At 33.5% G+C, this 26,853-nt stretch overlaps 2 protein-coding genes across 3 annotated transcripts; one reads left to right on the top strand and one right to left on the bottom strand.

Annotated features, from left to right (window-relative positions):
• Window positions 1-81: 81 nt before the first annotated feature.
• Window positions 82-4,302, top strand: LOC109179902 (NADP-dependent malic enzyme-like). 2 transcript variants are annotated; one of them, XM_019329382.1, is made up of 20 exons: window positions 82-343; window positions 529-730; window positions 1,077-1,197; window positions 1,300-1,374; window positions 1,448-1,599; window positions 1,682-1,787; window positions 1,858-1,923; window positions 2,025-2,120; window positions 2,194-2,265; window positions 2,347-2,430; window positions 2,522-2,620; window positions 2,711-2,758; window positions 2,853-2,906; window positions 2,999-3,097; window positions 3,194-3,283; window positions 3,353-3,430; window positions 3,502-3,576; window positions 3,663-3,753; window positions 3,835-3,963; window positions 4,050-4,302. In XM_019329382.1, the coding sequence occupies exons 2-20, from the start codon at window positions 573-575 to the stop codon at window positions 4,136-4,138; spliced, it is 1,782 nt and encodes a 593-aa protein (XP_019184927.1). In that variant the 5' UTR covers window positions 82-343; window positions 529-572; the 3' UTR covers window positions 4,139-4,302. The 2 variants fall into 2 exon arrangements, with proteins under 2 accessions (XP_019184927.1, XP_019184928.1); XM_019329383.1 differs by lacking the exons at window positions 3,835-3,963; window positions 4,050-4,302 and having other exon boundaries at window positions 3,664-3,747.
• A 2,936-nt stretch (window positions 4,303-7,238) lies between these two features.
• On the bottom strand, window positions 7,239-14,767 carry LOC109179903 (protein cereblon). The gene is made up of 11 exons (XM_019329384.1): window positions 14,697-14,767; window positions 14,480-14,653; window positions 13,790-13,863; window positions 13,612-13,689; window positions 10,340-10,452; window positions 10,181-10,246; window positions 9,724-9,825; window positions 9,061-9,625; window positions 8,286-8,491; window positions 8,051-8,214; window positions 7,239-7,699 (listed from the first exon to the last, which is right to left on the bottom strand). Exons 2-11 carry the CDS (start codon window positions 14,599-14,601, stop codon window positions 7,564-7,566), a joined length of 1,626 nt encoding a protein of 541 aa, XP_019184929.1. The 5' UTR covers window positions 14,602-14,653; window positions 14,697-14,767; the 3' UTR covers window positions 7,239-7,563.
• Window positions 14,768-26,853: the final 12,086 nt, after the last annotated feature.

Below are 26,853 nucleotides of genomic sequence, written 5' to 3'. Positions count from 1 at the left end.
GGCCACGTGACTAGTATAGGGGTGGAAATGGTGGTTACATATAACTGCCAACTGCCAAGAAGTCCTTCATTCTCCCAAACACGCGGACAACCGTTAGGAATTCTTCAAACTGTCCTCCAAAATTGCTAACTTTCAACTACGAATTTACCATTATTTTCAGCTCCCAAATTGCGGAAATTAAATTTCCTACTTTCTTTCCGGGAATGCCAAGAGAATTGAACCTTCACCTCTCTCTCTCTCTCTCTCTCTCTCTCTCTCTCTCTCTCATATATATTGCTTCCCCCCTCAGTCGTTGTCACTTTGATCCTCTCACTATTCATCTCGATCAAGAACCAATCTTCTGGTACGTCAATACACCATCCCCATTTTCTTCAAGATTTGTACTTTTGCACCAGAACCAATCTTTAGTTTCCCAGGAAGATTTTGAAGTTTCTTGTTTTGGGTAATGGGTTATAAAATGTGGGAATTTTTCCATTGTTCTTGAAAATTGTGTATTTGATTAGTGGGTTATTGCTTCTTTTTTTGTAGTTTCAGTTTGTGATATTGGCAGAGAATTACTAATTAGGGTAGGCATGGAGAGTACACTGAAAGAGATGGGAGGGTATGATGAGTCTGTGCTTGACTTGATGAATGATAAGGCTGGTGTGGGAGGTGGAGTTGGGGACATCTATGGTGAAGATAAAGCCACTGAGGATCAATCCATCACCCCCTGGACTTTCTCCGTGGCTAGGTAATTATTATTTTACATGTTTTGTTTACTATTCACTAATCAAATCAACTCTTTCTTTCTCGGTTAATTATTACTCATCATTTTACCTGTTCTGTTTACTATTCACTATTCAAATCAACTATTTCTTTCTCTGTGGCTAGGTGATTATTAATTGTTTCATTTTGTTGCTGTGGATTGTGTTATTGTTTATCTATCATCACTTCATAATCTTCAAGTATTGAATCTTGTGACATGAAACAGTTAACTTGATAAATTGTTTGTCATGTTATATACATTCCTAAATGTTATCTTTGTCTGATTGATTATATTATCTCACTGAATTATAAGTTTTTGTTATCTTCTTCAGTGGATATAGTTTGATGCGCGATCCACATTACAATAAAGGGCTTGCATTCACTGACCAAGAGAGAGATGCATATTACTTGCGCGGCCTCCTACCTCCTACTGTAATGTCCCAGGAACTTCAGGTAGGATAATGTTGCCTCTCGTATTAGTTATATATTTTCCCCATCCTTCCTTCTTGATCACCCGCCCCATTGCCATCTTTGCCTGCAATGTTGTGTTTTCAGGTGAAGAAAGTGTTGCAAAATCTTCGCGCATATGAAGTTCCATTGCAAAGATATGTGGCCATGATGGATCTTCAGGTATTTTCCTTTGCCGCCTCTTATCTTTGAGAGCTCGAGAACTTGTATTGAATTTGTTTAAGTAATATTCCAGGAGACAAATAGAAGGCTATTTTATAAACTTCTTATTGATAACGTCGAGGAACTACTCCCAATTGTCTACACCCCGACAGTCGGTGAGGCTTGCCAGAAGTACGGAGGCATTTTCAAACGTCCTCAGGGCCTGTTTATCAGTCTGAAAGACAAGTAATATAATTTTTTCTTTTCTTCCATTATTTGGGTTCACTATTAGCCAAAAATAGTAACATTATTCATCGCAAGTTTTCAGAGGTAAGATTCATGAGGTGTTTAGAAACTGGCCCGAGAAGAGCATTCAGGTTATCGTAGTAACTGATGGCGAACGCATATTGGGACTTGGTGACCTTGGTTGTCAGGTAAAATGCTGAATTCTACTGATTTCAAGAATTTTTCTGTCATATAAACCAAAATAAAAACATTTTACAGGGCATGGGAATTCCTGTAGGAAAACTCTCTCTTTATACTGCTCTCGGAGGAGTTCGTCCCTCAGTAGTAAGCATTCTGCTTTTCAAAATGCGGTTATTTTAAATCGAGATTTCTATGATCTTTAACACAAACACATACACACACACTTTCTGTATATCTGCTTCCAGTGCCTGCCTATTACCATAGATGTAGGCACAAACAATCAGAAGTTACTAGACGACGAGTTTTACATTGGACTCAAGCAGAAGAGAGCAACCGGGCAGGTATCTAATTTCGATTTTTCCCTCTGGGTAAAGGTTTCCACTTCCCAATCTCATCGCTTTCGGCCACATACAGGAATATGCAGAACTATTGGAGGAGTTCATGTCTGCAGTTAAACAAAATTATGGAGAAAAAATTCTGATACAGGTATGCCTTTGCTAACAGTATATGTTGCTTTCTTTTAGATAAGAGTTTGTAGTATATTCTAAACTCGCAAAAACTTTCTAGTTCGAAGACTTTGCAAACCACAATGCTTTCGATCTGCTGGCAAAGTATCGTACTACACATCTTGTGTTTAATGATGATATACAGGTAGGTAATATTTTGTAACAACTCAAGAGCTTTCTTGTTGAAACGAAACGTTTCCTTCTGTTCTAAACGGTATTCAATGTTACACAATTAGGGAACGGCAGCTGTTGTCCTGGCTGGGCTCGTTTCAGCGTTGAAAGTACTTGGTGGAGCGTTAATCGACCAAACTTTCTTGTTCCTAGGCGCGGGAGAGGTGAGCTTGTTCATCTTTTGATGGATTTTTATCCCTCTCTAGATAGAATTATGCAATTTGGTTTAAACCTCTGTGTTTGGCATATTGAAGGCGGGAACTGGAATAGCCGAGCTTATTGCACTTGAAATTTCAAAGAAGGTACTAAATTGTCTGTCTTTTTCGTGGTTCTATTTCACTTTCTTTCGTTTCTGGATATTCTTACTGCCTTTGCCTGTGTGTGTAACTTTTGCAGTCAGGGGTTGCGATAGATGAAGCTCGAAAAAAGATTTGGCTTGTCGACTCAAAGGCACTTCTTCAATTCAGACTAGCTTCATAATAATGCATATATTTTTCTTTACCTTTCACCAGTAAAATTGTACTTGTTTGGCTTTATATCAGGGACTGATTGTGAGTTCTCGGTTAGAATCGCTTCAGCAATTCAAACAGCCTTGGGCTCACGAACACGAGCCAGCCAAGGACCTCATTGAAGCTGTCAATGTGAGTTAACGGAATGGAAAGAATTAGAACCCCCCCCCCCCCCCCCCAGGCCCCATCTTCTCTTCACTTATGTGGTTTTCAATTCTATGGTTTCAGGCAATAAAGCCGACAATTCTAATAGGAACTTCGGGAGTTGGAAGAGCATTTACCCAGGAAGTTGTGGAGACCATGGCATCACTCAACGAGGTAGTGCAGTGTCACTATTAGCTTAAACCCATTTAGTGAATAATCCCTAAGAGTAAATGTTGTGTGTAGAAACCTCTTATCTTGGCTCTATCGAACCCGACTTCACAAGCAGAGTGTACTGCAGAAGAAGCTTATACATGGAGCAAGGTAAATAAATAATGGATTTGCATTTTGTCTTTTTATGCATTACTAATATAAGTTTTGGTAATTAATCACAGGGTGCTGCAATCTTTGCTAGTGGAAGTCCATTTCACGCTGTTGAATATGAAGGCAAGAAATTTGTGCCAGGCCAGGTTGCCACTTTACCCCATAAGTAGCTTTGCCTGTCTTGTATGTTCTTCATTGCAGACTAATAATTTCTGGTTTGGTTTTTGTTCAGGCTAACAATGCATACATATTCCCGGGATTTGGATTAGGTCTGATTATGTCGGGCACAGTTCGCGTGCATGATGACATGCTTTTAGCAGCCTGTAAGTAGTTTTGCTTTGCCTCGGTCAGGTGTCATGGAAATTTCACATTAATTATAATGAACGTTTTGATTGGTGAAACAGCGTCAGCCTTGGCGGCGGAGGTGACAGATGAAAACTACGCGGAGGGGCTAATATATCCACCATTCACTAGCATCAGGAAGATATCAGCACATATTGCAGCTGATGTAGCTGCAAAGTCGTATGAACTCGGTGAGTCATTTAGTAATTGAAAGACTCACCGTTTCTGTCTTAACTAAAACTTTAATTTACTTCATCTTTGCATGCTTATTTCTCAGGTCTTGCAACCCGTCTCCCTCGTCCAAAGGATCTTGTTAAGTATGCCGAGAGCTGCATGTACACTCCAGTCTATCGTAGCTATCGCTGACCTGTGACTTCTTTATCTTTGCACTGATTTTTTTTTTTTTTTTTTTTTTTTTTTTTTTTTTGTTGAATTCATGTCCATAGATACAAATTTTTGTAGTTGTGAGGAAGTAAAATTACACTTCTATTAATAAACTTGATCCATTTGAAATGCCTTGATTTTATTTATCTGTGTTTTTCAAATCGTTCGTTAGATGATTGATGCTCACAACTTACATTAGCTACATAGCATGATGTTTTATTACTAAAACACATAAAAGTATAAAACATCACTTCACTACTTGAGGAATAACACGGCGTGTATGTACGTACATACATAACTGCAAAAGAGACGACTTCTTTGATCGCATTATATTGCTGGGCTTTGTGATCTGATCTTGGAACAAAACTAGAGAGGTTGGAGTTCTGCTGCTTCAAGTTAAGGCTTCAGAACTGATAATCTGCTTTAGTATGAAGTTGTCATCCAAGGAACTATTGTAACAGACTTCTCTGATCATTATATTATAATGACTTGTAAGCATTAAGGCTTCTTCAATAAGAGCCTTTTGGCTTCTGAATACTTGCCCATGTTGATGGGCAAACAATTATGTTTGGAAGAAGAGCATTATTCCTCTTATATAAAGGAGAGCTCCTCTTCCAAACATTTTTAATGTGAGATCATTTGTAAAGGGGAGTAGCACCCCACTATTTTTTTTTTAATTTTATTTAGTATATAATTTTATTTTATTATTATTATTATTATTATTATTATTATTATTATTATTATTATTATTATTGTAATTTCTTACCTTTATAAATAGAAATTTATTATCTTTATAAATAAAAATATTTATCATTATAGCGAAATTTAAATATTATAAAGAAAAATCTCTATCTCTCTTTCTTTCTCTCTCTATGTTCTTCTCTCTCAATTATTGTCTTTGTTTTTTACATTGGAGTTGACACGTCTGTCACTCCCACTCATCAAAAAATCCAAAAATAGTCAAGTCACAGAAGCATTCCAATAACTTAGACAATAAACCAAAGGTCTAAATCCATAAATTTGAAATCTTAATCATACACCATAACTTTCCAAATAACTTCAATGTTCACTTTAAAATGAACTGAACATAATGAGTCTTACTTATATGTTCCACAAAATTGTTTTGAGCCCTACAAACAAAAATGGCTCAGGATCAATTTTGAAGAAACTAAAGACTCCATTAATCACTAAAGAATTTATTAAATGACAGTGCATCACAAGTTAAATGTTTTTGTTCTAATAAATTCCTTAATATTGTTACAACATTTTCATAAATATGTTGCACGACCAAATATTCAATAATTTGAACTTATGAATTTATATGAACAAATATAAGATTAACACTTGTGGAATATTTTTGGACTTATTGTTTGACATACAACCCAATTTGGAATGTATGAATACAATAATTAAATCCAAAAACTTTAGTGGAGTATCTTAATGATCTTTTCTAAATGATCACTCCCACTGATTAAAACATTCTTCAGCGAAATTAATAAAATGAACTTAGTACTTACGCACTTTGCGCGAATGGAATAATGTCCAATGATTTTTTAAAATAAATATTTTAAAGTATATCAATGTAATATTATATCGGAGATGTTCATGCATAGATAAATAAATATTGAATTTGTTTATTTAAATCGGTAATTTAAAGTATACAAATGCAAGATAATATATATGAGAGATTGATTATATTGTCACTAAAATAAATGTTTGCAATTTTGGCTAGTCTAAAATCAATAATCAAAATAAATACTACTTTTACTTTAAATTTTTCTAATTCTTCTTAATTCTCTTTTGGGTAGCATTGTCATTGTCTTCATCTTCAGTACATGTCCTTTTTTTTTTATTGGTAGTGTGTCATGTGCAATTAGATTACTGGTGGTAATATAGATAGATTCATCGTGTGCAATGTTATGATGTAGGAAGCTTTAGATTTGCCTTGTTATGTATATGATGGATTTTAGTTGTACTATTAACTCTTTTATCTTACAAGCACCTATTGATATTTGGTAGTAGTAGTTTTTCACCTACATGTTTCATGTGTCGTAGGTGAGTTATGTGAAAGTATTGAACAAAATATTAATATTTTTTTTATATTTTTATAAAATACTTGGTAAATAAATATATATAACATATTTTGTATTATAACTTTGATACGTAGTTTAATTACAAGATAATGTAAAAAGAAGACAATGGACAATGTAGTGAATATAATAAATTAATAAATTTGAAGGTAATGAATCTTTGAATTGTAGAAAATAAAGATAATATAACTAATGAAAGTATATCTCTTTTAAATTTTTTATAATGAATATATTTTTTTTTAAATAAAGGCATTATAGACATGATTCTAAATTAATTAAATGCATATGTATTATTTTTTGTTGTAGCTACAAATTTATTTAATTTAATAATAGTAATAAAGTGGCATACATACTTTTCATCAACAATAATGAAATCATTGATTTTTTTTTTTTAATTTACATTCGTTGTTGAGACAAATTGTTTTGAGAGTTTGTTAATGACAATTGTTACAATTCTTGTCAATAGAGGATGATAATAAATAATTCAAAATATATAGTTACAATAGATATTTTTATAATGATATAGTAAAATTAAATTAACTTACAAATTTTTTAAGAAGTTTTCATGCATTGATAAAAGGGAAAATTGTAAAAAATGCCACTCTATAATATGCCAATTATCAATGTCACCCCTAAATTATGAGTGATATAAATGTTGCCCCTCAATTATCAGAACGGTGCACATATAGCCCCTCTCGTAACGGACATGTTGTGAGAGCGTCTGACTTTTCTCTTGCTTGCCACGTTAATAAGCAAACAATTATGTTTAAAAGATGAGCATTTCTCAACATTTTCGATGTGGAATAAAAATTATCCCACATCATTTACAAAGGGAAGCCACTAGCTCCACTTTGTCTTCTTCATTTTTTTTTTTTTTAATATTTTAAATTTCAATTTTATTTGGTATACATTTTTGTTTTGATTATTCTCAAAATATAGTTTTGTTTTGATTATTATTATTGTATAATAATAATAATAATAGCCTAGAGGAGTTGATATACAAAAAGTAATGCCCCCACCTCTTCATCATAAAAGGGGCAGACATCACTTCACTACTTGAGGAATAACATGGCGTGTACATACATAACTGCAAATACTTTTATCGAAACTCACTACATTGCTAGGGCTTTGTGATCTGATCTTGGAACAAAACTAGAGGTTGGAGTTCTGCTGCAAGTTAAGACTTCAGAACTGATAATCTGCTTTAGTATTCCAAATCATTATAATGACTTGTAGCCAACCAAAGCCATGTACAAACCAAGCATTATCTCTGCCAGCTGCAGATCCGCCAAAAGGTGGTATTGGGTTCAAGAAAGATTAGCTTATGTCATCATGAACTTGGGAACACCTAATGCCCCAAAACGATCTAGGCTTCAGTTTCTTATTTGTAGCGGTAAAAAGCCACCCCATCTGAGCTCCACAAGTAACACATTCTGCAATAGACCAGGCATACCTACAAGAATATCACCCTCTATCAGAACATGATACTAACATCTTGCCCCCTTCAATTCTACATTTCAAACATCCAAAAATGCATCTGACGCAAAGACATCCAAAAATAAAGACTATTTTTTTCCACAAGCAATTAAGTGATACTAAAGATTGATACGGAGTATTTGTTAAGCTCAAATTTCTTAGAGCTTTTACTTGCCACAAGCCACACTAGTAGTGTAAAAATAGGCCTGCTAACTTGCTAAGCATATTAATACTTCAGCAACAACTACAAAAGACTGCCTTCAAACTCTGAATGAGGGACAGACAGAGAAAGAGAGAAAATTACTATGGAACCAAATTAAAACCATACCCAGGAAACCAGCTGTATTCCTTCTCTGGATTTCCAATGACTGCTAACCCATTTGCTTTAAGCAGGGTCATTATCTCATGCACAAAACCATGTGGATTCACATAAGCACCAAGAGGACCTTCTCCAGACATTACCAACATCTCACTTCGCCTAGCAATCAGAGTCTACAAGGAATGAATAAAGATTAGCCACACACACAAGAAAACATAACATTGCAATAAAAACCATTTCTTACCAAACAAGTCTTGCACTGTACACGATCAAACTTCTCGAGTAATTCAATTTCTAGTCGCAACCTATAGGAAATTCCATCAATATCCAGAAGCTCCTGCCTTGTTGATTCTGATACAGGAATCTTACTGGCAATATGAAATGACAGAAGATCTGGCTTCATCACAAACGCATCCATATTTGGTGCCTTGACAATCTGTTTCCACCGATCTACAAATTACAGCTCTAGCAGATTACCAGTCAAATTCCAAGTAATCCATATAATCCAAGTTATTCAAAATATTTATGTTCCAACTAGAATCCAAGGAAATGTGTGGAAAATCAGCCAATGAAATGGAATGCAGACATAATATTGTTAAGAGATGTTACCAAAGTATAAAATATAAAGATTTGACAGGAACTATCTAGTATCTACTGCCAAAGCACTCAGTGAACAGGAATTACTAACATATCAAAGTGAAGCAATTATGGCAGAGTAAATCAAAGATTTTTCAGTGTCTAGACTGTTCTACCTTAATCATGACATGCATAGGCAACACTTTAACATCTATTGTCTAGACTAAATGAAGGTGTTGAAATGAATATCAAACAGAAGCCTTCATACAACTTTCCCCTATCAAGAAGAACTAATAAGAGCCAAAATTAAGAAATCATCACTAGAAAATTCAATCACCTAATGAAGCTAAATCATAAATCAGGGATTCAAAAAAATAATAATAATAATAAAAATGATGAACAAGTAAAAAATTGTTGTAGAAGTGAAAAGAAGGCCTCACAACCTGCTGCCCTCTGAGCAAGAGCATATGAATCATACATCCGATAAACCCAGTTGGGCCAGAATGCCCTTGGGACTTCACGCATCTGGCTAATTACATGCTTTCTCGATCCATTGCCTTTACAAGATGGCATATCAGAAGCAGATCCTTCCCCAATTCCCTGGCTAGAATCAATAGACTTTTTGTTGCGTTTTGTGTGCAAAGACCCTACAAAATCATGTAAGTGGTATCTTCCAGATTGGACCTCTAGCCCTTGATCAAGGGTCTCATCATCACTGCTTGTTGACTCATCAATCATATTATCACCAATTATAGAAACAATAGCAGACTGGTGGAGTCTTTTCTCTCCGAGCGATAATTCACTTTCAAAACTTTCCTCTGACATCTCATCTGAATCATTCCCATTTCCATACTCATAATGCTTAGTTAGAGAATTATTTAATGACTGTGTCTGTAAAGGCACGTCAGCCCAGGCATGCAATCTTCTCAATGGTGTCAATCTCCCAACAGCCTCTCGGGGAGTCCTTAATGGAACATCTTCTTGGATGATTTGAATCTCTCCGCAAGGCTATTAGAAGAATAGTTAATCAAATAAGTTCAGTAAGAGAACAACAAATAGAGAAAAGAAAGAAAATTCTTTGTATTTCACATTAAAAAAGTTCTTACTGCTCCATCAGCATCCATCCAACGGCGTCTCAGACGAAAGCGTTGCTGACCACGGGTAACAACATTCACTGAACCATCTTCCAACCGCCGATATTGCCGAATCTAAAGCATCATAAATAATTAAGTATGTGAGAACACAAATAAGAAATTACAAACAAAAAAGCAAAAAAAAAAAAAAAAAAAAAAAAAACAAAACAAAACAAACAAACAAAACAAAACAAAAAAAAACAAAAACAAAAAAACAAAAAAAAAAACAAAACAAAACAAACAAAACAAAACAAAACCAAAAAAAAATACTAATCATAAGATATACCACTTCCATATTTAAATGTAGATATATTAACCATATTAAGACTATCAGTAACTCCATAACCATATTAGATAAGCAACAACCCAATCAGTAACTCTTAGTTTAGTTCATTAAAATTGTACAAATTTGATAAGCAACATGCAGTACCTCAGCAGTTGTCCCAGTCGTTGCAAACTTTATCCTCCTATTATGAGGATCCCTGTGAACTCGAATCTGAAAGCATTTTCCATCAAGCCAACTTAAAAGTGCAGTTCAACAAAATCTTTACAAAAAGAAATGAAACAGAAATTCCAAAAGTATACTTACGACACCAATAGTATAATGATCATTAGTCCGTTGCAATGCTTTTTCAACAGCAGCTATAAAATTAGACTGAATAACTCGCAAAGGAAGTGTAGCCTCAGGGAATAAAACAACTCCTGAAGAAATAAAATAAATAACAAAGGAAATTTAAAAACAGAAAGAAAAGAGGTTACTCATTGCAACTTTGAAGCTATGTATGCTTGTTGCATAGCTACTCCAAAAAGTAGAAGCTGGTCCACACAATAAATAAACAAAAAGGCTATTAAGATAGAGTAGAGGAAATGTATCTTATTCAAGAAACACCAAACTAAGGCTTTTTTAGAAAAACCCTGTTTCTGGATAAGCCATCAGCTGGGCTAAACACCTACAATATGCTTACTTAGCAATATGAGTATATAACCATATCATTAGTACATGCTGGCAGAAACAGAATGGCATCCTTTTGCCCTTCTATTTTGATGCCTTTATTTATTCTCAATAGGTAAATAAATAAATAAATAAATAAATAAATATATATATATATATATATATATATATATATATATATATATATATATATATATATATATATATGCATCAAGGTGCAACAAAATGTAAACCTCTTTCTGCAAACATGCTAGCTTTTATTGCCGAAATCAAAGCCTAGGATCGTGCTTGTGCTATGTTATTTACTCATTACCAACTATGGTTGGATGTACGCATGTTTAGTGCATTTTTCTATTTCCTTTTTCCATAGTTTTCTCATTTTTCTTTTTCCATTAGAAAAATGATAGAAAAAAACAAAAAACGTGTTTATCAGCATTCAAATGAGGGAGGAAATACAAAGTTATTTAATCCTATATGTTTATCGATTTTTTTTTCTTCATTTAAACCTACAAATAATGCTAGTGGTAGGTGACAATAATATCAAGTAGTGTGGTAATGTTTGTGCATTGGATATAGTTGGATATATCTAAATTTTATTTCGAATATTCAAATTTTTAGTGCTATTTTTTGAATTTTAATTTTGACAATACTATCCACGGACGACAACAGATAAATTAATACCGGGTGCCTAACTTCCAAAACCCTAATAGGACGGGTTTGAAACAAGTTTAGGTAGTAGTGAAATCCTTGTATCCGATTGTTGTGTCATTGTGTGTGTGTGTGTGCGTGCATGCGTATAATAGGTTTTGCGATGATTTCGAGTATTATATGTGTAGTGTCAATTGGGTTTGGAAAAGGTACATGTAATATTCACTCGTATTTGGGTAGTTCTAAATGTATTCAGATTCACATTTAAAAATGACAAAATAGATGATTACCTACCTATTGCCATCCCTAATAATATGGATAGAGTGAAAACGAAAGAGAATACTATATGTAGTAATAGTAGTGAATATGTAGATAGTATGAATAGTGGTGGTGATGGATGAAATAGATATAGGAGGTGATAGGGTAGGTAGCTGGTGATAGAGGTATATAGATTGGTGGTAGTTGGGTAGATGATATGAGTAGATAGATAACTAGATAAGTGAAATGGAAGTTTCTATGTAATAAAAATAGCAATTATAGATAAAGATATGTGTTTTTTTGTATTTGGGAAAATCTGGAAAAAAAAAAAAAAAAAAAAAAAAAACTGTTTTAAATCCTTTTTAAAATTGGAAAAATGGAAAACCAGTTTCCTGTTTTCTATTTTCTATTTTTGTTTTCCATTTATCTAGAAAATGGAAAAAATTTCCAGAAACTAAATGCACCGAACTGTTCTTAGAATAACTACTAAAAATAAACAGAAAGCACCCATATGTTAAAGCAGGTTATAGTGGAGAGAATAAACTTCAACACTCATGCTTTAAAAGTTCTGGATGAGCTCAATGACTTAAAACAAAACAGTCTTGTATGTTTGCATCACTATGACTTGTCATTCATATAGAAAAATAGAAGATGAAATAGCCCAGGATACGTAAGCACTGATACTATGTTAAAATTGAGAGATTGAAAGGTCTAGCAGGTGGCGAATAGCTACCCCGCTAGTTAGGCTGAAGCAAAATATGTGAGAAAACAAAGAAAGAGAGAGAATAGAAAACAATATATTATAATGAAAGAATTACAATAGATTGCCTCTTTGATTAGTCTATGTCTTGAACTGTATAAAGATAAACCAATCCTACTAGGAATAGGAAACTAAGGCTAACATTATCCCTGCAAATCTCTCTCACTCTCAAAAATGGTCCCACTTCCACATCATATAATTTGCAAATCATTTACTATTCACACTACATCCCTGCAAATCTAATCTATTTTTAAAAGTAGACCCCAATATCACATCATTTTAAAACATAAATAAATAAGTAAATAAAAGAAAAAGAAAAAAAAAAAAAAAAAAACAAACAAAAGTACATAAATAAAATAAAAATTTAAAAAAAAAAAAAAAAAGGTACAAAGCAGCTGGAGCAGCTTTAGGCATGACCACGGTTCCGGTTGGAACCGCCGGTTCTAACCGTAATTACTTTTTTTTTTAATTAATGTTTTCAGGCTTCAGGGAGTTCAGGCGCTGAGTTTTTAAATTATTTTTAAAAAAATGATTTTGTTCAAAGGCCAAAGCAAATGTCACATTTGCTTTGGCCTTTGAACCGTGACATTTGAAATGTCACGGAGTCCGTGACACAGACTCACCTTTTGAGTCTTGTCAACTTTGACAAGACTCAAAGGTGTAGACTAGCGCAAAGGCCGGTGCATGACCTGGCTTCTGCGCCAGTCTACAGCCTAGGTGGCATTGGCGCAGGCCACTTATGACATGCCTATATATATATTTTTTCCGGTTTGGAACCGGAACCGTCCGGTTCCAATATTTTAAAAACCTTAACCGGAACCTATAAGGTTCCAGTTCGGAACCGGAACCGTACGGACGGTTCGGTTTGGATCCGGTTAGTACAGTAACAATTTCAGTTCGAACCGTGGTCACCTCTAGGCAGCTTTGTACGATTGCAAATGGATTGCAAATTTGCAATCCAAATAAGCAATAAAAAGAAAATATAAATGGTATATTATTCCACATCACTTTGCCAATGGGTTCTTTGTAGGGATGTGTTCAGCCTAAGCCCACTCCTACTAATGTTTCCTAATATTCAACACTCTTCCTCTTTCAATTAACCAAATTATGCCAAAATGCTGTCCTTTTTCTTCAGTTTCCCTGCTACTTGTTGATAATCATACCAAATGTGGTATAATGCAGATGTATGGTGAATGTGTTGAAATGCTATATAAAGTTGAGTAAACCAGATATGAATACTCACCTTCAAGATAGAATAAAGGAACAACTATCACAGCTCCGCCATCCAAGAATGATGGCCTGTTATGTGTGTCATCAACATCTGACATATAGAATGTCATAAATAATTGAACAGTTTGAGATGGAACAGAAATATCAACAACAATAAAATAGATAAAAAAAAATAATCCAAGTGTACATACCACCAAGATAAGAATGCAATGCAGCCAAAGAGGTGTCATAATTAAATTCACCAGGTGCAGTTTGTTCCCCCAACCTATGATGAATAGGACCAGCCAAGGATAAGGAAAGAGAATCATAATCAGTTTCCAGCACAATAAAATGAGTTTCAAATAGAACACAAAATAACTCTATAGTGGCGATTGGGCATCCAAAATCAACCCAGATACACTAAATTACTTTAAGCAGAAAAGAACTCTTATGTACCCTCCATAGAATATAAACCAGTCAGAAAACCTAATCCAAATAGCACTCTGCTTTCCTCAGCTAACCAAGCAAAGAAATTCCTGTTTTCCTCACACCTGCTATAACCAAGCAAATCAGAACTATCTCATTAACGGTTCCTTTTCTTCCTTGTTTGATACTTAAATTTAAGAGCAGAATTGAGTGTACAAAGCTCAAGCAAACCCTAAAACTTTTAAACCATTTCTATTCAAATTTCCTACCACTCTGAACAACAAAGTTTCAAACCCAGACCTACGTTGGCCAGTCCCAAAAACTGCATAGTACTCGAGCTAGAAGCGATGCAAACTCAATCGCCGAAACAAAAACCCTAGGTGATTCCGTGTATGAACATCAAACTGATACTACACTACGATAACAACGAAATGTAACGGAATATAAATACAATCCGAAATAAATTAGATTATTACGCGGTATCGCCATCCTCGGATGATTCGTCATCGACTTCCTCTACCTGCAACTCCTCGGACTCGAGCTGGCGAATCTGTTCGATTTGGTACCTTTCTCGTTCCAGAATTCTCTCGTCGTCCATCGTCTTCTCTCACTCACTTACATTTGAAGTCGTTTTATGTGTGCACACTGCAGATATATATGCAACTCCACCGTTTATACTCGGTTATATATGCAACCCTGACGGCTCCAGCAGAAAACTCCCGGAAAATGGATTTATTAATTCATTTTAGCACTTCAAACTTTAATGTTTGTTTGTAGTTGACAAAAGAGCCCCTCACTCTGATATGTTGATCTACACTGTCTCCATTTTGAGTCATTATTTTTAAATTTGATCTTTATAATCAATTGAGTTATCTATGTGCAGGACCGGTCCTGGGACAAGGGCAGGCTGAGCCCTTGCCCAGAGCCCATGCTTGGGGGGCCCATCCTATCTCTTATATATATATATATAGTATATATGTATTGAATATAAGTAATTTATATACATTTATTTTACATTAAGATGAATTAGCTTGGTTGGTAAGATACTTGAATTTTAACCTCATTTAATCAAAGGCCGGTTATCCAATTCTTCCCTTCACAATTTAGAATTCCTCAACATTTATTTTAATTGATTTTTTGTATTTAATACGGAGTAGTATTTTTAATGTAGTTTTTAAATATATAAATTTTCATATATTTATATTATACATATTCTGAAAATTTTTTATATTAAATATATAAATTTTTATATTAAATTTTTAATGCATTTTTTAAAATTATATATTTTTATATACTTATAGTAAACATATTATGAAAAATTGAATTAATAAAACTTTAATCAACTCATGTTAATGAAACAAGACACATAAAAATAGGTCGGAGGGGGTTATATGATATATTTTAAGATTGAATAAAAAAATTAAAAGATAATTTACTCTGTACCTTTTTATGAATATCTAATCAATGTAATATAGAAGCTTCAATCATGTGTCATTGTATTCAAATTATTCAGTGATTGGTTTAATGATTTGTTGAATATTTTAGATGATGATGGGATTATTTATGCAGTGGCTCTCTTGTATTTCATATGGCGAACGAGAAATGGAGCTGTATGGGAAGCAAAGTTGCCCAGGCCCCAAAACGTGATAGCAATGGCGTTGTCATCCGTCAATGCATGGAAAGAGGCACATCCCGCTCGAAGAAGTCCGCAAGCCATCACCACGATGCCGGCTGCTATTTTACCGCCAGTTGCGGCAGTCTACTGCCCGAGGGAAGGCGCAGCAATTATGGGAGAAGGGGAGGCCGAAACACTGCCATTATCACGGGAATTTTCAGCAACCGTCCAACATAATACTATGCAGAACGGGAGGAATCAATGTTATTTCGATGCGACGTACAATCCAACAACAAACAAGGCAGCAATGGGGGCTATTATATTGGATTCACGAGGATGCTATGTGTCGGCGATGACCACCCCTATCATACACTGTTTTTCGCCCTTAATGGCGGAGGCTTTCGCATGCAAAGAAGCTTTGTCATGGCTCAGACACCGAGAAGAAACAGATATAGACCTCTACACAGATTGTTTGGTGCTCCAACAATATCTTTCGTCTATAACACACTCATTGCGCTCTTATTTAGGCTATGCCATTGATAGTTGCAAAACTAGTATGGCATCTTTTGATTACTGCTTAATTCATTATGTTCCTAGACTAGACAATTATTTAGCGCATACATTAGCTTCTTCTGCAACTAATCACCTATCTAGTATGTACGCGGACTTAGACTCGCCAGACTCTATTTCAGCATATTTCGAATAAATGCCGCACAGGCTCTTTTCAAAAAAAAAAAGTATTCAAATTATTCTAAAAAAGTTTGAAATTTATATATTTAAAAGAAAAAGTATTTATAAAAATCATATAAATAATATAGAAGATGTGTGATTTATAATATGCTTTATGTTCAAATTATTTTATCTAGATAATTATGTTTCATATCTTTTTGCATTTTGTTATTGCGTTTTTACATATTTTAATTTCTTGCTCCTAGTCAAAAAAAAATAAAATAAAAGATTTTTAGCTTCACATATGTTTGTAATTATTACTTTATAAATTTTTTAATAATAATTAATTTATTATTTATTATGATAACAATGTTATTGTTTATAAGTTTACTCGATTTTAAATTATTTATTCATTTTTATAAATTATAATATTATTTATTTATGATAACACTTATACGATTATTTATTATTTTGCATTAAGGAAAGCACCTAGAATTTTTTTCATGATTATTGTTGTGTATGTAAAATTGTTAAAAACTTGTTAATCTTATTTAAAGTTATTGATATTAATAATTTTTTCTTTATTTAATTTAAATTTTAAGCATGAAATATATATTAACAGGGGCGCATTTATTTTATCATGCCCTGGGCCTATAAAATGATAGGACCGGCCCTGTCTATGTGGGCATGTTTGTTTCTAGTGACATTGTGTGAGTTTGATCCCAATTATGAATATAAAAGATTTGGATTTTTTTTGTTGGTGTATTCAAGGTTTTCACCATTGGACACTGTGACTAATCATTTGAATTGTATGCACTTCTTTTGGGGGCAAATTATTGTATGGATCATAAATAATAAGTACATTTTTAATATATTAAAAGTACATTATTTTGATATTGAAAGTACATTATTTTTGTACTTCATACATTATATAAAATAATGTAGCCTTAATATATACAAAATGTACTTTCAAAAAATGTACCTACATAAATAATGTACTTTTAGTATATTAAAATGTACTTTTTATTTATGGTCCACACAATAATGATTATCTTTTGGGTGAAACAACTAGCCTGGAATTAACTTTTATTCAAAAATAGACTTCATACAATTTTGTATTGAATTTCGAAATTTGATGAGCTCGCTTTACTTCATAATGGGCTTGGGACTAGTCACTAGTGGACCAATCGTTATGTTGTGCATCCTTGTGCACCATGTATGGTGCATACGGATGCAAAAACGACGTCGACTTAAAAAAAAAAATCAGAATTGCATAACTACAGATCCATAATTTCATAACTATACATCCAGAATTGCATAACTACACATCCAAAACTTCATTACTATACATCCAGAATTGCATAACTACACATCCATAACTTCATAACTATAAATCCAAAATTGCATAACTTCATAACTACACATTCAGAATTGCATAACTACACATCCATAATTTCATAACTATAAATCCAGAATTGCATAACTATACATCCATAATTTCATAACTATACATTCAGAAATTATGCACAACATAATGTTGTTGACGGGAATCAAAATTGAATTTTTCTTTTACGTTGGACGCGCGTTTTTAGTCAAAACGACGTCATTTTTGCATCTGTATACACCACGCATGGTGCACACAGATGCACAACATAATTTGCTATTAAAAAAAATACTCCGTAAATATTTAACCCCAAAATAATGGTTAATTGGGTAGATTATGATTTTTGTACTTAAAGATCGGCAAATTATGTTGTGCATCCTGTGCACCATGCATGGTGCACAAGGATTCAAAAACGACGTCGTTTTACTTAAATAAAAAAAATCATTTTCGGTTGCTGTTAGTTACATAAACATATGTTCATAATTTTATAATTTCACATTCTGGATTTATAGTTATGAACTTATGGATGTGTATTTATGCAATTCTGGATTTATAGTTATGAAGTTATGGATGTGTAGTTATGCAATTCTGAATGTATAATTATGGATGTTTAGTTATGCATGCAATTCTGAATGTATAGTTATGAAGTTATGGGTGTTTAGTTATGTAATTCTGGATTTATAGTTATTGATAAGTACGATTTATATATTTAATTTAGATTAGTTTTTATAATAAATTACTTTTATTTATTTAGTATTTTATTTATTTTAAACTTTATTTTATATTTTGTACTAATATAATAATTATGTGAATAATTAGGCTTAATAAATATTTTTGAACTATTAAGATTGTTCATAATAAATAAGAGTTAGGCTTTGTTGCTTTATTTATTTGGCCCAAAACAATGATTTAATTATTTTAAAAGTTATAAAGCCCAAGTTCCATTTAACATTAATTTACCCATTCTTTTTTCCATTTGCAGGCTTGCAACTCTGTCCGTGATTTTACGCAAGGATTAGAGCAGCGGCTTCAGTCGGCGACTTCAAAGGAGATTCGAGCGATTCTCGTGCGACCGCAACGACACGAACGGCTTCTACGACTGCTGCAAAGAAGGCTTCCACGAACTGCTGCAACGTACGCCGCAAAGATTTCATCTACGACAACTATGTGCGGACAAATTCAATTGAAGCCAAGAGTAATTGGAGCCTACTTTGTTAAATTTCTCTGGTTAGGAAAATAAATAATATTTATTTTTTAGATTTTATATGGTTTGATATATGAATTTAATTTGTGGATGTTAGTGAAATTAGGGTTATTTTGAGCTGATTGAGGAGCCTGAACTAGTATAAATAGGGCTGAATTCTTCAGTAGAGGACAATCAGTTTTCAGTCAGTTTTCAATCAGAGTTCATTCAGTTTTAGAACAACTTTATTTCTCTGTAAACATTTGGTTATGATGTTCTGCTAAGTTTATTTTCCAACTCAAGAATAATAGAAGTTTTGGTTCCTCTAGAATTGTGAGATCTAATTTGATTTTCTTTTATGTTATATTATTTATATATCTTCTATTATCTTGATATTTTTGATTAATTGTACAAAAAGGATCCGTTGTTCAATTTTCATTCCAGTAAATTTCCATTTAGAATTCATGAATCCGTAATTGTTTAAGTATTCTAAACCTTAGTGGTAAAATAACATAGTTGATTATAAATTAGATTTTCAATCTTATGTTATGGAGATGTATAATCTAGTTTAAATGGACCGAGCTTGCGAGTCTGTTGGCTAGAATTGGTAATTTTTCTAATTTTTAATGCTGGTAGTTAATTAAATCCTAAGAGTTTGTTTAGGGTTGTTAATTATCTAGGGAAGTAATTGAAGAGCCTGTTTTGATTACTGATAAACTAAGGAGAGATAGGTTGTTAGAGCTTGCTAATAATCATAACCAGTTTGGTGTAGGATAAAAGGATTTACACTTTATTTCAATGATCACTTCTTTGAATCAATTCTGATATTATGTCTTGGGTTGGATACTAGTTTTATATTGATTCATTTTATTTGATACTTAATATTCTTCGCCATTTTATTATTGCATTTTGAACTTGAATTATCATTCAATTTTAATTTAATCTTGACTTAAAATTAAATCGAACAAATCTCTAGGGATACGACCTTACTCATCACTGTTGCAATTTTATTAGAGTAAGTAAATTATTATTTGTTGGATTCGACACCCATCAAATTTTTGGCGCCGTTGCCGGGGATTGGTGTCAAATAGATTATTTTTATGCCACGTTCTTCTCGTACAGGTCAACTGCAATACGATCCTGAGATCGAGAAGACTGCTAAAAGGTTGAGAAAAGAAACTAAATTGCACAAAAATCGAGCCCTTTCATCAACATCTCTTCAATCAAATACGACAACCGAATCAACTGCCACTTGCTGCGATTCTGAAGTTGAGCAAGCAATGACCGAAGAACAAAGGACCTTGCGGGAGCTTTCTGCACCAAATGTGAATCAACAACCACTTTGTATTCAACATCCTGCGTTAGAGGTTGGTTTTGAATTAAGGTCAGGTTTGATTCAATTACTTCTAACTTTTCGTGGACTTGAAAATGAAGATCCACATAAGCACCTAAAGGAGTTCCACGTGGTGTGTTCGAGCTTCAAACCACAAGGAGTGACGGAAGATCAAATCAAACTGCGTGCCTTCCCATTTTCATTAGCCGAGAGAGCAAAGGATTGGTTATTTTACCTCCCTCCTAGCTCAATAACTACATGGACAGATATGGTAAGACTGTTTCTTGAAAAGTTTTTTCCAGCATCACGAGCAGCGAGCAGCTAGCATTAGGAGAGCAATATGTGACATCAAACAAAGAGACATAGAGACACTCCATGAGTACTGGGAACGCTTTCAAGCAAATGTGTGCAAGTTGCCCCCAACAGGGAGTTCTCTGAACAACTCCTTATTCAATACTTTTTTGGATTGCTGCCCATGGAGAGAAATATGATGGATGCATCTAGTGGAGGTGCTATAGTGAACAAAACTCCTCGTCAAGCTAGAGATTTGATATCAATAATGGCTACCAATTCACAACAATTTGGATGTAGACAAGATGCATCTTCAAGAAGAGTGAACGAGGTAAATATTTCTTCCCTTGACAATAAATTATCTCAATTAACTACTCTTGTTCAACAGTTAGTTGTAGGAAATGTGCAACAAGTAAAAGCTTGTGGGATATGTGATGCCGTTGGACACCAAACTGACATGTGTCCAACACTTTAATACAAATCTTGTGAGGATGTCAATGCATTTGGAGGATTTTTGGGCCAACCTCAAAAGAATTATGATCCCTACTCAAATACATACAACCCATGATGGAGGGATAATCCGAATTTTAGCTATAAAGCATGCCCACAATTTCAACAATTTCAACCTATTCCACAACAGTCATCTTCTAATTCAGGTATGTCATTGGAAGATATTGTTAAGTCACTTGCTACTAAAACACAACAATTTTAGCAAGAGACAAGAACAAGTATTCAACACTTAGAAAGTCAAATGAGCCAGCTAGCATCTACCGTGAGTAGATTGGAGTCTCAAGGTAAATTGTCATCACAAACTGTTGTGAACCCAAAGGAAAATGTAAGTTCAATTACATTGAGAAGTGGAAAAGAGTTGCTAGAATCTACTCAAGTGAGAAAAACACCCAACCGAGATGAGGAAACAGAAAAAGAAGTTCATCAACCTCAAGATGTTCAAAAGTCTATTGGAGAGCATCCAAAGACAATGGTAATTCCTCCACTTTTTCCTAGTAGATTAGCTAAATCCAAAAGTAATGAAGAAGAGAAAGAAATTCTTGAGACATTTCGAAAAATTGAGGTAAATATTCCTTTACTTGATGCTATTAAACAAGTTCCTCGATATGCTAAGTTTCTCAAAGAGTTGTGCACAAATAAAAGAAAGTTAAAAGGCAATGAAATGGTAAACATGGGGGAAAATGTTTTAGCTATTCTTCAAAAAAAATTACCTCCAAAGTGTAAAGACCCAAGTATGTTTGTTATCCCTTGCAAGATAGGTAATGTTAATATTGAAAGAGCAATGCTAGATCTTGGAGCTTCAATTAATGTCATGCCCTTGTCTGTTTATATTCATCTCTGAATGTTGGTCCATTAAAAGAAACGGGTATAATTATTCTAACTTGTTAATATATCTAATGTGTATCCCGTGGGGGTTCTAGAAGATGTTTTAGTACAAGTTGATGGGTTAGTTTTTCTTGCTGATTTTTATGTAGTTGATATGGAGGAAGATAATAATTCTCGTGATTCAACGCTAATATTGTTGGGAAGGTCTTTTCTAAAAACAACTAAATCGAAAATTGATGTGCATGATGGTACATTGACAATGGAGTTTGATGGTGAAATTGTAAAATTTGATATATTTAATACTATCATGAAACATTTGAATGGCATATCATCTGTTTTTGTTGTGGATATTTTATTGCAGGAAGATAATTCTCATTTGATTGTTGATGATGAATTGAATGTTGCGCTAAATAGAAATCCTAACTTTGAGAATACGTTAGGACGGCGATGGAGTCTAGCCAAAGACTTTAAAGAAAGGCGCTGCTTGGGAGGCAACCCAAGGGGAGTTTATTCTCTTATTTCATTTATTTGTTTTACTTTTTTATTAATTTTTCTCTTATCTTTACATTCTATTTAACATTGGGGACAATGTTAAGAATAAGTGTGGGGAGGGGATTTAACTATTATTCATTATTTGATTTTTTCCTTCAAAAAAAAATTTACTAATAATTTTTTCAAAAAATATAGTATTTGTACTAAAATTCATAACATAATTGAATAATTGGTCTTGCATATTATGATTATTTAGTTTAGTATTTTGTTTGATATGGTAGTGGTTAAACTAAACAAGCATGAACCTGTGAGATTTTTGAGCCTTTGACTGACACTTCAATCCAATTGTTTTGTTCTTGTGTGATATCTTCCATGGATTTGTATCTCTAGAACTTGCCTTGATTCTTTTTAAAGCTAATTTGATGCATGCATGATTTTTAATATGATTAAGGCCATTTTTGATTTTCAGCCTCACTAGCCAAATAACCTGTTCATACTATGATTGATTTATCTTTCGTCAGCCACTTTGAGCCTTTTTAACGGTATTTTTGTTATTATGGAACCACATTATAAGCCTCATACATGAAATTAATTTCCTTAACATTGCCTAAAGGACTAGGGGAGCTTTGATTGGGTAAATTCATAAAGAGTGAGTGTGGGGAAAGATGTTGGCAAAATGTCTATTAGTGAAAATAATGACTTTGTCATTTTATGAGCTTTTTGGTTGGTATTTTCAAAAAAAAAAAAAAAAAAAAAAAGAGGAAAAAAATAGTAGAATAAAGAAATTGAAGAGTGCATGGGTGATGAACAAAGTGTACGTTGCTTGTTGCTGAAACAGAAATGAAGGATATATATATATATATATATATATATATATATATATATATATATATATATAATGATTCTTCAAAAATGAAAAAGAATCAAAAGAAAATGAAAAGAAGAAAGTAAAGAAAAGAGAAAAAGTGACGAAACAGAAGAGAAAAAGGAAAGAAAAAGAATTATTATTATTATTCTTTGTTACTATTATTATTTTTCTTGTTCAATAAAGTATGAATAGTTTATTATCTTATGGGGATGTGATAGTTTATTTGGTTGGAGTTGAACTATTAAAATAACAAGAGTGATTGGGTTCAGTTGATCTTTATTTTAATTTATTCAATCATGCTCATCTAAGTTTTTAAGGCTTTTTAAACTACTTTCCCAAATAATTCCTACTGTTTGCCCTAAGCCCCATTACAACCTTGAAAAAAGGCCTTATGATTTGATCATACATGTTATCTTGTAGTGGAGAATGAGAAGATATGCAAGCCTATGATATAGCATTTCTATAGGAATTGATTTGAGTGGAATATACACACCCTTCAAACACTTGTGCGTTATGAGTGATATTCCCGTGAGAGTTTGGTTACTTAGTTCACTCCATTTTCAAATAAGCTGCTAGTTAAGTATTTATAATGTGTTTGAAGACCAATGTTCATGAAGTGTTATAAGTTTTATATATTTAAGCTTTCTTAAATAATGTTTTTGCTTGAGGACAAGCAAATGATTAGCGTGGGGAATTTTGATAAGTACGATTTATATATTTAATTTAAATTAATTTTTATAATAAATTGCTTTTATTTATTTAGTATTTTATTTATTTTAAACTTTATTTTATATGTTGTACTAATATAATAATTATGTGTATAATTAGGCTTAATAAATATTTTTGAGCTATTAAGATTGTTCATAATAAATAAGAGTTAGGCTTTGTTGCTTTATTTTTTTGGCCCAAAACAATGATTTAATTATTTTAAAAGTTATAAAGCCCAAGTTCCATTTAACGGAGCGTTATGCAATGGAACCGTGTTCACCATTCATGGTGAACACGGTTCCAACGGTGTTAGTACACCGTTATCTTTTTTTTTTTTTTTCTTAATTAATTGCGTGACTTTTCTTCTTCATTTTCACATTTTGCGGTTTCACTTTAATTTGAGGTGAACAATGATTTCGGACATTCATAAATTATGAATTCATGCCTGCACATTCACTTTGGAATCATGCCTACACATTCCCGTCCGAAATCACGGACATTCATAAATTATGAATCCATGCCTGCACATTCACTTTGGAACCATGCCTACACATTCACTTTGGAACCATGAGATTATGAATTTTCTGTTATAAGATTATGAATTTTCAGTTATGAGATTATGAATTTTCTGTTATGAGATTATGAATTTTCTGTTATGCGATTATGAATTTTCTGTTATGCGAATATGAATTTTCTGTTATGAGATTATGAATTTTATGAAAATTCATAATCTCATAACAGAAAATTCATAATTTGATCAACGCGCGCCGTTAACTCCACATCCGCGATTTTTTTTTCCCTAAAAACAACGTCGTTTGGCCTTGTGTTCACCATTCACGGTGAACACGTTTCCAGGGCATAATTTGCCCTATTTAACATTAATTTACCCATTCTTTTTTCCATTTGCAGGCTTGCAACTCTGTATGTGATTTTACGCAGGGATTAGAGCAGCAGCTTCAGTCGGCGACTTCAAAGAAGATTCGAGTGATTCTCGTGCAACCGCAGCGACACGAACGGCTTCTACGACTGTTGCAAAGAAGGCTTCCACGAACTGCTGCAACGTACGCCGCGAAGATTTCATCTACGACAACTATGTGCGGACAAATTCAATTGAAGCCAAGAGTAATTGGAGCCTACTTTGTTAAATTTCTATGGTTAGGAAAATAAATAATATTTATTTTTTTGATTTTATATGGTTTGAGATATGAATTTAATTTGTGGATGTTAGTGAAATTAGGGTTATTTTGAGCTGATTGGGAAGCCTGAACTAGTATAAATAGGGCTGAATTCTTCAATAGAGGACAATCAGTTTTCAGTCAGTTTTCAATCAGAGTTCAGTCAGTTTTTAGAACAACTTTATTTCTCTGTAAACATTTGGTTATGATGTTCTGCTAAGTTTATTTTCCAACTCAAGAATAATAGAAGTTTTGGTTCCTCTAGAATTTTGAGATCTAATTTGATTTTCTTTTATGCTATATTATTTATATATCTTCTATTATCTTGATATTACTACTTTGATTAATTGTACAAAAAGGATCCATTGTTCAATTTTCATTCCAGTAAATTTCCATTTAGAATTCATGAATCCGTAATTGTTTAAGTATTCTAAACCTTAGTGGTAAAATAACATAGTTGATTATAAATTAGATTTTCAATCTTATGTTATGGAGATGTATAATCTAGTTTAAATGGACCGAGCTTGCGAGTCGGTTGGCTAGAATTGGTAGTTCTCCTAATTTTTAATGCTGGTAGTTAATTAAATCCTAAGAGCTTGTTGAAGAGCCTGTTTTGATTACCGATAAAGTAAGGAGAGATAGGTTGTTAGAGCTTGTTAATAACCATAACCAGTTTGGTGTAGGATAAAAGGATTTACACTTTATTTCAATGATCACTTCATTGAATCAATTCTGATATTATGTCTTGGGTTGGAATGTTGGATACTAGTTTTCTATTGATTCATTTTATTTGATACTTAATATTCCTCGCTATTTTATTATTGCATTTTGAACTTGAATTATCATTCAATTCTTAATTTAATCCTGGCTTAAAATTAAATCGAACCAATCTCTAGGGATACGACCTTACTTATCACTGTTGCAATTTTATTAGAGTAAGTAAATTATTATTTTTTGGATTCGACACCCATCAGTTATGAAGTTATGGATGTGTAATTATGCAATTCTGGATTTATAATTATGAAGTTATGGATGTGTAGTTATGCAATTCTGAATGTATAGTTATGAAGTTATGGATGTTGATGGGAAATATACCCCGGGTTTAGGCTCCCTGTACGCTCTGTGCTCCTATTTGGGTCGGGTCAAACGGTTCGGGTCATGGCCAACGGGTCTAGGTCAAACCAGACTTGGTTTGACCTATATAAGGGCATTTGACCCTTCATTTTAGGGGATCCCCTTCACTTCCACTGGGCATTCTCTCTCTCTACATTGAATGATCTCCCTTCTCTCTACAAAGACATACAAGAACACATGAATAAAAGAGATTGCTTTGTTCTACATCTCCTGGTCCATTTTATTGTTTATACACATACATACGTACATACACTCTACACATACACACGTACATACATTCTATAGCCCAGAATTAGTACTATCATTTTGGCGCCATCTGTGGGAATCGCGAAAAAGAGCCGTGTTCCTCAACGATAAGTGGGAATCGCGACAAATGGTGGACTCTGTTTTCCATCAGATTTCGTCTACATGCAACAAGCAAATATGTCAATCCAGCAGATCAGTTAAGGAGTCCCTTCTCCGTCTTCAAGTTCCCAACATCACGAACCGGCGAGCTTTCTCTCTCTCTTTCTCTCCACCATGCCGCCAGAGCCACCATGACGTCGCTGAGGAGTGCAAAAGGCTTCTGATATAGCAAGCTGTATGCTAAAGCCTCTTTTTCATTGGTGGAGGGTGGCGATGCGTTGAGTGCTGCGTGCAAAGCAAAAAGAAAAGAAAAAATGG

This window comes from Ipomoea nil, unplaced genomic scaffold, assembly GCF_001879475.1.
Source record: "Ipomoea nil cultivar Tokyo-kokei standard unplaced genomic scaffold, Asagao_1.1 scaffold0980, whole genome shotgun sequence".
Lineage (NCBI taxonomy): Eukaryota > Viridiplantae > Streptophyta > Magnoliopsida > Solanales > Convolvulaceae > Ipomoea > Ipomoea nil.
Note: the sequence above shows the minus strand (reverse complement) of the source record. Positions and strands in the feature narration are given on the sequence as shown.

Excerpts from the sequence above, each read along its gene's own strand:
- LOC109179903 (XM_019329384.1), bottom strand. The coding sequence starts at position 14,601 with ATGGACGACGAGAGAATTCTGGAACGAGAAAGGTACCAAATCGAACAG. Across the intron at positions 10,247-10,339 it reads ATCATTATACTATTGGTGTC|ATTCGAGTTCACAGGGATCC; the intron begins GTAAGTATACTT and ends AAATGCTTTCAG. Across the intron at positions 9,626-9,723 it reads GGATGGATGCTGATGGAGCA|CCTTGCGGAGAGATTCAAAT; the intron begins GTAAGAACTTTT and ends TTCTTCTAATAG.
- LOC109179902 (XM_019329382.1), top strand. The coding sequence starts at position 573 with ATGGAGAGTACACTGAAAGAGATGGGAGGGTATGATGAGTCTGTGCTT. Across the intron at positions 2,121-2,193 it reads AGAAGAGAGCAACCGGGCAG|GAATATGCAGAACTATTGGA; the intron begins GTATCTAATTTC and ends GGCCACATACAG. Across the intron at positions 2,907-2,998 it reads TTTGGCTTGTCGACTCAAAG|GGACTGATTGTGAGTTCTCG; the intron begins GCACTTCTTCAA and ends GCTTTATATCAG.